Source organism: Atta cephalotes (assembly GCF_000143395.1).
Source record: "Atta cephalotes unplaced genomic scaffold scaffold00001, whole genome shotgun sequence".
NCBI classification, from domain to species: Eukaryota; Metazoa; Arthropoda; class Insecta; order Hymenoptera; family Formicidae; genus Atta; species Atta cephalotes.
Window position 1 is genome coordinate 15,219,751 of NW_012130065.1, and position 12,196 is coordinate 15,231,946.

Here is a 12,196-nt window from a genome sequence, read left to right on the forward strand (position 1 = left end):
GCAACGCTTGTGACTATGCCACCGCCATAGTGATTCGTGTTGTCGTAGTTGTTTCCGTCGCTAGTCGTTGTCATCATCATTGCGTCTCTTATTATCGTCATCATAGTCAACGTTGACATCGTCATAGTCTTCGACGTCGTCATCGACATCGTCGACTTCCGCCGACACCGTATTTGACAATCTTTAATGGATACCATTATCGAGACTTTTCAGTTATCGATCAATCATTTCTTGCTTTTTCATTATTCGTTCATCTTGTTTTTCACGATAATTCAAGAATTTATATTTTCAGTCATGTAGTCAGCTTTGCATATTTTGTGGAGTGAACTGACTCCAAGAGCTGAAGAGCTACTGTCCTTTTCCATTCGGAGAACGAAATAGGTTCAAGCTGCGAGGCCGACGACCCCTGAATCCTTTGTCGAATGGTGATTCCGTGGACTTCCATCCCGGTCCATCCATGGTCCTTCCCGATCGCCGCACGTTTCGATCTATCGCTAAAATTGATGAACGTGAAACCTTTATTGTTTCCTTTTTTTGGCACTATTTTGCCGTGACTCCTTGCGTTGTGTCACCGATCGATTAGGTGTCTTCCGGCACGCGCGTGCAAAAAGCAAGAAAGGAGAAAGATAAAGGAGATAAACTCGGACCACAGAAAGCGGAGGAGTGGAATTCACAGGGATAAAGGAAGAGAGAAGGAGATGAGAGAAAAGAAGACACGTTTGAAAAGAGAGATGGGAGAAAGAGTCTCTCTCTCTTTCTCTCTCTCTCTCTCTCTCTCTCTGTTTCCATCTCTTTTCTCCTTTCTCTCTTTCTCTTGCACGGGGGTGCGCCCACGCCGGTGACGTCACCCGGCGAACGTCGGTTGTGGTACCGGCGATGAACGCGTTGGTGTTCAAACGTTCGGGGCACTGAGAAAGAGGAAAGATTGACGAGACAGAGACGCTATCGTATACCTCGAGGAAGGGAACGTCGAGCCGGTACCAAAGGGAGGGATAGCCGGATGGAGAGAGGACACCGCGAGATGTACCAGGTTCGGATCGGGGAACGGGGGAAATACGGCGCGCGAGAAGGTATATACACGGCGAGAAGAGGGAAGACATCCTTTGCACGCGAAGGGTGGCGGGGGAAAGGAATGAATGGAGATTGCAGACCACGCGGGAGAGACGAATGGCCCGGAACCCGTGGAAGAAACGGGGGCGAGACAAGGGCGAGAGGAGGGAGAGAAAACCCGCGAGAGGAAGCTAACGAAGACGCGGAGGAGGGAAGTACTGAGGCGAGAGACGAGAGACTTGAGACGGGGAGGGCGGGAGGAGAGGTAGAGGGGGAGAGGGGGATGAATGAGGGGAGGCTGTTTCACGTAGACCGTAGACAATCACCGTCAACAGTAGCGGGAGTACCTACGGGGTGATGTCGACGACACGTGACGACGCTGCCGTCTGAATCTCGTCATCGCATCGCCCGGGCCGACGGCGCGGCGTAACGTCGCGGGGAATCGAACGCGAGCGCGAGCGCGCGACGCGACGCGCCAACGACATCACAAACCGCCTCTGATCGGCGAGGAGGTTCCTCTCCTCTCCGCGTCTCTTCGCCCGCGTGAGTGCACGAGCGCGCGAACGTGCGAGCGCGCTCTCCAGGCACCCGACAGCTTCGCGCGCGAGCCACGCTTTATTAGTCTAGCGCGGGCCATCGCTGAACCCCTTTAGTCGCTTCTCTACGCTTCTCTCCGCCTTGTCTCGCCTTCATCGCCTCACCCGGTCTCGCCTTCGTCCACGGGTTTCTCTCTTCAAGTCCTCCTCACCTCGCACTGCGCACCGCCATTGGCCATCGGCCATCGGATCAACGAGAGGACCGACGAAAGAATCGACGAGAGGACCATAGACGCGAGTCAGCCTAAGCGTGATAATAGGAGCCGGCGCGTGAGGACAGTGCGACGGGATTCGCGAAAGAGAAGAAGGAGCCGAAGGCGCGCGAGAAGGAAGAGAATCGAAGGTGGGGCCAACGTGTCAAAGAGAGCGGAAGGTCGATGCGCTGGAGGAACACGAAGGAAGAGCAAGAGAGTGGTATCCTTCGGTGATACAGTGCGACCAGCACTCGTACCGGTACGTTGCGTTCGTTTATCGGCCACGCTCCGAGAACATCCTTTTCCGGCACGCTTCAAGCGATTCTAGTTCAACGCGATATCATTCGAGGGAGAGCGATACCAAGTACCAATTTATTGGATAATTGCTCGAGAACAATTTAATGTCCAGCAAAGTTTCACTCGCGTGACCATATACGGATTCCACGTGCTTGAAAACATAATCAGGAAATAGTTGGGTGCATTGAGGAAGCTCACGCAATCGATTCGCAAACTCTCGTACGGAATATATAACAGCGAGTCCTTTGGCGTCTTATTCTTCCCGAGAACGTTAGCAATCGTTCGTGCTGAAGGATAGCGTGAATCACATGTTACAAATCCGCGTGTTCTACGTCCAATTTGCCTCACGATCGAGGAAATCACCGAATGTCTCTCAGCTCAAGTGTATTATCCGTTCGTTCTCGTGAAATTCTTCTCTCTGTGGCGCGAACTGAACTCCGTGCGGGAACGGAACGGGCGAACTGGAGTAATCCCGAATAACGAGGGTGTCTTAGCGGCGCCGTGACATGTACGTGTGTTCACCCACGTTCTCCACGGCATCGTCGTCGACGAAGGCACGCGAGTCGGCGGTGCGCGCGAGATTGGGCACGAGGATCACGTGGATCGGCACCGCGACGACGACCGGCGACGGGACAGGTTGAAAAGATGCTGGCGCTCGCGATGCGCCGCGAACACACGACCGGGCGCAGCAATTACGAGCCCGCGAATCCGCTCGCGGGGTTCGAGCACCTTCAGCACAACAATGGCAATCCGTTCGCGGTGGTGCCCGCCGCCGCTGCCGCCGCCGTCGAAGGTCGGGCGCGCGATGCCAGGCCGGAGGCCGCCGAGGGCGAGCTGCAGGAGTTCGTGGACATTGCGCAAGTGCAACAGCTACTACAGCAGCAGCAGCATCAACAGCAGCAGCAGCAACAGCAGCAGCAGCAGCAGCAGCAGCAACAGCATCACCATCATCATCATCATCACCAGCAGCAGCAGCAGGCGACCGCGGCGGCTGCGTCCTGCATCTGGGGAGCGGTCTACCCACCACCACCGCCCGCTCTGGGATATCATCATCTTCACCATCATCATCATCACGTGCCGCCGCCGTCAGGTAATGTCCGAGTACTTGCGACGAGCATTCTGAACAGTGTTACCAGAAGCAATAAGTAAATTCTACAACTAAATGACAAAAATGTACCAGAGTCAAAAGGCATCACAAAATTTAGTTTGTCTCTTTCATTTGCTGTCTGTAATGTGAATGTAATGTCAATATAGTTAGAAATGTAACAAATCTGGCAACACTGATTCTGAATGACGCAAAATCGAATGGAAGGTTCAAGGGAATGTTTCCTTTCTTCCTCTCCTCTCCCCCTTCTCCGAAGAATCGCAAATATCTTCTACTTTGCCGCGAAGATTCAAAGTGGATTGTTTTTTCCGACGTTCTCCGATGATTTTTCTTGCAACGCCACGCGCATTGACAAATGCAAGAACATAGTTTATGTCACTCTCGAGTCATTCGACGTTTCTTTCTTTCCGTTTCTTTCCTTTTTGTCGTACTTTTCTTCTATCTATTAGCAGGAACACTGACTTGTACAGCTACTGGTATTAACACCGTCCAAACACACTCCTCGCGCGACTATATGTATGATAATCGATCTTTAAGAGTTTTAAGATCAGCACGACGAAACCTGTATTTCTAGACTAGCTATTAAATTTCTTGTCACCACGCGAATGTGGCTTGTGAGAGACCTTCGTGGACTTCGCGCGTTGTTGATAACGATAGAAATCAAACGCAAAGCTGAAATCACGATTATCCGAAAACGCAAACCGTTCAAATTTTCGTGAACGAAAACGTTATTGATGTACCTTTGATGATCGTAATCAATAATGCTTTTAAAGGCGCTTCTTAAGGAGATTTTAGCGTTATTTCCTAATCGATAGACAGTTTATTTGAATATATCTAATTCGCTGCAATGCCAATATATATAATTATTAGATTAGACTGAAATTTTTACCGAAACTGAAAATGAACCTCATTATGTGTCAGTTTCGATTCAAACTATATAGCTCTTCTTTCTAAATATTAATTTTAATATGTGTAATTATTATTTTAATAATTAAATTATGATATTTATGAAGAAGAAATATATTCTTTGGCCAAAATTGACATACAAATTTCAGTTTTTGATTTCGGCCGGAATTTAATTATTGTTTCAAAAAATTATGATATTTATGAAGAAAATGTATATGATATATGGACATGTAGATATATACAGCCTTTATAGAATTTCTATTTTTTAATTTAAGTTTCGGTTTCGGTTGAAATTGACATGTAGCCGAGTGTTTTGGTTTCGGCAAAAGTTTCGGTCGGACTAATAATAATTGTTGATTTTGATATTAAATGTTTTTTAAATGACGAAATAAAAATTACAAGATGCTTGTTTGATGTACACACATCATTTGATAACATTCTTGCTTTTCTTCATTGAATGTATTTACTTTGTAATTATAACGATTTTTAAATTTGTCTTATATAAGTGTCTCAATTTAAAAGAAAATATCTTACAGGATAAAGTTACGCGTTTACTCAAAATTTTATAAATTTAGAAATTAAATATTTTCAAAACGATACGGTAAAAGTCAATGAAATTTTTTTAGATATTGTTAATACAATTAACTTTTGTATTATATACAATACATATATAGATTTGTCTTATATTTCAACGCGAGAATCTCCTTAAAAATCGTTAACGTCGATTATTTTCGAGGGTTGGGGGAAATAATTACTTTTCCAATATCAGAATTGCAATTCATGCAATATTAGCCTGTTACATTCCTAACGCATGTCAATGTTTATGCTAATGAATGCGCTCCTATAGGACCATCATTGTTAAAAAATCAGAGTAAAAATCATTACTCATTTTTCACCAAATTTCACTTAAAATTGCATAAATTGCGATCGACCCGATACTACCAATTGAGCCGTCCATTCGATATTTCGAAATATATAAGAATTATTAATTAAATATTAAAATTAAGCAAGACATACTCACATTACTTTAACTCGAACGCAACCCGTAGCTTGTATTCACTTAACCCGTAACAGCAATTCTTAGAACGGATTATTTGCTGTTAAGTTCGTAATTATTAATTAAATTAATTCGTTTCTAACCAATTGCTGCAGATAGTGATATATATATATCACGTAATGATATATATTGACAGAGGAATTAATATAATAGAAGCAACTAACGAATTATCTGCTATACAGCCTTCTATAGTATTAACCACGTTGAAAACAACAATATTATAACTCAGACATTTATAATTTTGCTGCAAAACCTTAATAATATCTTAATAATAAAACAATAATTTGCTTTATTGTGCGAAAAATATCAAACAAATGCTTCTCAATACGTCAATTTTGTCAAATGATGAATGTTTTATATTATAATATTTGAATCTTTTACTTACTCGATAAAATGAAGACAATATTTAATAAATAAGATATTTGTTATGGTCATATTGGTATATTTATACACGTAAATCATATACAATTTTTTGTTATCCAAATTGATTTCAGTACAAATATTTATCTTCTCTTCTATTTACTTATAAGAATTAATAGTATTTTGTAATAGTTTAGTATACAACACTTATACTTAAATACGCAATAAATATACAATAAAATACAATAAGTATAAAATACAATAAGTAATACAATAAGTATAAATAAGCATACAAAAAATAACGAAATTATCAACGTTAATAAAATTTATAATAAAAATATCCGTTATTGTTATTTCGAATTGATGGGATCGGAACCTATAAATCGACGAATTTTAAACAACATTACCGGAGAATATTGATTTGCTAGACATTAAATAAATTTAGAGAGAAATGACAGAGAGAATAGAGAGATGATCTACAAGTTTTATTGACAACAAAATACAGGCAAAATTTTAATTTATGCAGTATAAATATATGTAAGAATACTTTAACAAATTCATTGTATATACATATGTATATAAATATGTATCGTATACATAAATTTTCATTTAATATTATAAAAATTAAATTCAATTTATATCTTAAAATATCGATAAGATTTCGAAATTACATTCAAGATACAAGTTTATGCGCGATTTTAGATCTTGCCGTCGGATCTTGCTGTCATTGATAATCGCAATTGCAAGATCGGTGATCTTGATGCGAATTGACCCAGAATCTTATGATAACAATTTTTATATTAGACATACTTTTTATAATACTTATATAAATAATTTCATCGTCACAAAAAGCAATTTTTTTATATTTAATATTTATAATTTAACGGAAGACAAAGTCATCAAGCAATCTAGCGTGTTAGAAACTTAATTATCATTTAGGAATCCAACACGATTTCGACATTATAAAAAAGATTATAAAAAACGAAATTTCGACTATTATAATAAATACGAAAACTATCGTATAAAGCATTTAACAGAAAAAGAGAAAGAAAAATTTTAACTTTTAGAAAGAAATTGCAGACTTTAAAAATACGCGTTTATCATTTGAAATATTTTTATATTTCTTGCAGAATTTACTGATTTTTTAGAAACTTTTATTGCCATGTTCTGTACATTGCATATTCTATACAGACAGAATAATTTAATTCCACGATTCTTGAATCGAAAGATTATAATATGCTACGAATAATTATTTCATAAACAGATTTTTCTATGTCTAATATTTTCTAAGACGGCGCTACTTGCGAAAGATGATACAAATATAAAAGGACGAAAGGGAGAAAAAGCGCGCGTATTGAGTCGCCTAATACGAGCCGAGAAAGATATTGAAGAACCGATAATTCTTAATTCCACGAGTCATCGGTAATCCCGCTGAATTGGGCGTGTTATATCATCAGGTCAAGTTTATAGCGACCGAAACGCCTCTCATCGATGTTAAAACGATTAAAAGTTCGATAATAGCTTATTCTCATTTAAAGGACATCCAAAGTTTACAGAGATTTATGTTTAATCTAGTCCTTTGTGTATGAAAATGTCTTCATCAATGTTACATTTTTGCTTTAATGCTTCAAAGTGCTGCTTACGCGGATTTCGTGTGCGAGAGAAATTTTTTTTTCCCATTCGCGTATGCACGCAATGAATTAAAGCACACACTTTGCGTAGGTCATTATCTAAAGTGTCGTACCTTCGTATGGTAACGCATAGTAAATCGCATGTACACGCCTGACATTTCGTTATTATTGTATGGATTCGTAAGACAGGAAATCGTACATCATACACGAACCCACAGTGGGCGGATAAAAGGGAACGAGTCACCTTCTCTCTCTTTTTCCTTCTGTCTCTCTCTCTCTCTCTCTCTCTCTCTCTCTCTCTCTCTTTCTCTCTAGATGCTCGACTCTCATTGAGTTTTTAATAATGCTGGTTCTGCTCGCACTCTCTCTTCTTTCTCTCGCAGAGTCGCGCATAAAAGTTCTTCTTAACAGAAGGTATCTGTGCGCATTAATTTTTACGATACTTCACGTTGCGTTTAACCACAAAATTTCTTGACAGAAGTGTCTCCTTTAAATTCGAGGATGCTATAAAAATTCATCATGATATAACTTTGTATATTAAATATTTAGGTATCGACTAAAAATGTTTTTTAAATTAAAAAAATTATTCACATTAGATATCTATCATATTACCTAATGTACTTTAAGTATAAATACATAATAAATGTTAAATAATATGATAAAAAATAACATGTTTTTTTTACAATAATATTACAATTTATGAAAGAGAAAAGATATTTGTTCAATTATGTGAGCAAATTAATCAATTCTTAAAAAAGAATTTGTACAATGGTCTTATATAGTCCTTATTGATTTACCCATTGTTTATCTTTTATTTATTCAGGATTTTATATCTCGAAGAGTCTTTTTATTTTGTATGTATACATCAGTATGGTCGACGAGATAATAATCACAAAAATTGGCCCTTTTCTTATTATCAGTGACTTCTTGTGTCGTAAACATCTTCTCAAGAAATCTTCTCAAAAATAATTCTCGAGAGGAAATAAATATGAAGTTATATATACGATATATTTAAGATAATTTACCGAGAAATGTTCTGGAAAAATATTCTAGAGGATAATGTGGCTAATGTGGCACTATTATCAAATTAGCTATATATATTTAGATTAAAATAAAACAATTGCAGGATAATATCATTGCTTCATTATACTTACATCGCGTGACATAGTACGGGCATATGCCGAATAGTCGTCAGAAATTTATCGCATACGTCAAAGCTGACGTATACCCACCCTGACAATCGATCGTAAAACACAATAAAATTTTTATCGTCAACTAAATTACGTATATGATAACATAAGAAGTGCAAACGTCGATATTGCGTCACAAGCGTCTTTATCAGGGTATAATCATGCGGCGCGATTAAAATGAGAGTCAACATCGCTCTTCGTGTAACACGAAATGTCACACCGATAATAATTATTTGATCCATTTTTGCAGATATCGGTAGCGTGAAATCGATTAACGATATCATGAAATTCTTCAACAACTGAATAACACAATGCGCTACAAGACAGACTTTCTTTCAAGATAAAATGCGAATTTAAATATCGATGATATGTAACCATTGATGAGTCATTCTTTAATTCCTCCATTTGCAGTCTAAGTCTTTTTTGATATAAATGAAATTTTACTCTCAAATTTTTCCGAAATAAAGAGAAGGGTACTTCTTTTTCTAAAATATCTTGTTAAAAAATCTATTTTTGACAATGTAACAGAGATGTTCAAAAGTAATAGAATTTTTTTTTTGAAAGTCTAAAACAGTAGAACAGATTGCAGACAAAGGGAATAAAAATATGATTGCAGAGAAATAAATAAATTAATATTTGTGAGATTTCTAGGATCTGTTTTTATAGAAAGGCATAACTAACTTCCAAAAATTTCATCGCGATATAAACTTTGTGATATTAAATATTTATATATTAATTGAAACTGGTTTTAAAATCAGAAAATTAAATAAATATATTAAATATGCGATAAGATAATGTGTCTCTTTTTCCAATAATAGATTTAAAGAAAAAAATAATTCTTTAATTATATATGAATTTCTATTGAGAAATTTTCATTCAATCAATTCTTTAAAAAAGAATTTCTGCACCCATGATTTAAAATCTGACAAAAGAGTAATTTTTTGATAAAAGAGTATTTTTCAATTCAGATTTTTCTTACATTTTAATTTCTTTAATTTTAAAAATGCATTTTATTTGAAAATTTTTTGTTGAGAATAATCAATAACAGGTGTATTTTATGTCTTTGAATGATCCAGATAATTGACGTCTTAGTATACCTGCTATTCCCATTCAACGGAGCATAAAATCAGATACTTTAAGTGGCCCTTGTGACTGTATACACAATTGTTTCGCGTAACATCATATACAGAATAGCACTTTACCTACTTGACATATTCTCTCTTGGATTACCTGAATAATCCAATCTCTCAGAAGTCAAATTGATCAATTTAAAATAAAAAATAAAGAAAATTAATGAAAGATTCAATTAGTGTCACGATTAATGTTATTCTTAAACAAGCTTATTTAAGGAGGCTTTATTTAAAAATTGTATGTATTTTTTAACAAAATAAAAAAAATATGAAAAAATTAGATTGTTTTGTTGTACTTAGAAATAATACAAAAGTTTGTCGGTAAATTTAGAATCTGAATTAAAAATTATTTCAATAAGGTGACATATTTTTAAAAAATAATTAAGATAAAATAAGAAAATTTTTATTCAAACTATAAAATTGTTAAATATTTAAATAGAGATCTTATTGAACTTATATATAACATTCATTTTTATAAGAAAATATAAATTTTTAAATCCAGTCACTTTTACAGAGACTATATCCTTAAGAGAGAATATACCACCACGAGAATTGACGTGGTCTTAAAATTCTCAAATACGATTATGAAAAAATAAAAGGTCGTGAAAGTTTGTTTTATATCACTTAACAGTAATTTACGCAACTGACAAACTTTCTGAAGTAAGAAAATTGAGATATCATGAATAAATGACGTTGCTACACCGGTCCAAAATGCATTATGAATACCCGTGCAATCGGGTTTCATTTTTGATGCCGTAACAGTCATGCGTATTCAAGAAATTTTCGGACGCATATCGCGTATTCGGTCCACATCATACGAATCGACGATAATATTACGAGTCCGGAACGCACCCTTGCAAACATAAGTGCCAATGACAGGCAGAAAGGTGTCGCGACGACGCGCTTGGCAGAAGAAAAGAATCGACCCGCTTACGTGCACGATTTAACGATCCATGTGGACTCATATGGAAAGTGGTAGTTATATTCAGCGGCCTTGCATGGGAATCGTCACGATAATCGCGGAACCAACACGTTGCTCCCATGTATTTTTACGCCATAGCTTCATGGATTTGTACGTCGGTACGCTATAGCGTGATAAAAATACGCCGACATGAGCGCGTGTTGGTGAGCTGTTATTGTCTATGAATGGCTCATAGACGTATGAAGCATCTACGTCAGCATCGACCGATAAGACTAAGCGGGAACAAGACGAAGGGGGTTAACTACGCGTTATACGTTAGCCGCCGTTGACGTCCAAGTACACGGGCTATAGTGCGCGAGAAGGAGAGGATCCCAGAAATCGATAGGCCACGGTGCAAAAATAGTCTCGGGAGGATTGTCTGGGTGGACTTACGACCGTATCTCGTGTGAAACGCTCATTTCGGATCGATGCATCATTCTTGTTTCAGAAGTCGTGCTTCCAAGCGGATTTTTTTACGTCGACTTTCCGATAGAAGTGAACGAGAGTTCCTGCTAATTATCCAGGGTTGCTACAGACCTGGAAAATCGGGAAAATCGTGAAAAATCGAGGAAATTGAAATTGATCGTAAAAACCAAGAAAAGTCAGGGAAAAATTGTAAAAAAGTCTGGAATTTCAAAATTTGCTCACAATTTCCTTAAACTGCTCCTATTACAAATAATTGTTTTAAATTTTTAAATATTACATCTGACATTTATATTCAAAATTTGCGCACTTTAAATGATTTTAACAAAATAATTCAAATTTATATTTTATTCAGTATTTTTGTTTAATCCCTCTTTTTCGTCGTAACTGCATTCTTTTTTTCAAAATTAATTTATTTTTTGCTGGCTTGAATTTGCATCCAAAATTTTACTATGCTACTAAGTTCTTTTTTTGCGTTTTTAATAATATAGCTTTTCTACAATTCTTGAGTCTAAATGTTAAAATTTACATATTTTATATTAATCATGAAAAATTTTCCATTTTCATCTGGAAAACCTAAAAAAGTCAGGGAATTTAAAAACTCATTTTCAATCTTATTATCATACACTATCTATACAGAACACTTCGAATTTTTATCAGATTATACCCTTCATTTAGGAATTCTTCCACCATTCCGAATAAATATTCTCTTGAGAATGATTGAGTCACATTTTGAGATCATTCTCGTGTTACAAATGACTGAAAAATGGATTCTCATTTAGAAACTAAGGGTGCGGTCACAATCTCACTATAAATGTTTTGAACTACTTTGCATTTGATTGACCAATCAGGAGAAAGAATTTGACTAATTGATCAATTAAAGAATGTTTTAAAGCTTTTGTAGGCATCATCACGTTGATATATTCTGTAGCTTGTACACGGGGACAAAATTTGTTAAGTATATTTGATTTTATATCTATAGTACATTATGAAATTCATTTTGAACTTAAAAAATAGCACAATATCTAACAATAAAAATTGAAAAGAATATTATCTATAAAAAAATATTTCTAAAAAAAGATCAAGTTCAAGGAAATTAGCATATAACGCTACTTTATATATACGTATATATAGAAACGCTATAAATTTATAATATAAAAATAATTTTTATCTCGGTAATAACTTTGAAAATATCGGTTACAGCTTTTCCGCGATAGAAAAAAGTAAAAAGCGTGCAATATTCTTTTTTGCTTCCTGATTTTATACGCGCGATTTCTTATTCTCTCTCTCTCTCTC

The 12,196-nt window shown here is 36.7% G+C and overlaps 1 protein-coding gene across 1 annotated transcript in view; it reads left to right on the forward strand.

Annotated features, from left to right (window-relative positions):
• The first annotated feature begins 2,782 nt into the window (after window positions 1-2,782).
• Window positions 2,783-12,196, forward strand: part of LOC105617412 (1-phosphatidylinositol 3-phosphate 5-kinase-like) — a 21,803-nt gene continuing 12,389 nt past the window's right edge. Inside the window, exon 1 of the mRNA XM_012198969.1 lies at window positions 2,783-3,227. Within this exon, the coding sequence (XP_012054359.1) occupies window positions 2,783-3,227 (445 nt within the window). The remainder of the gene's footprint in view (window positions 3,228-12,196) is intronic.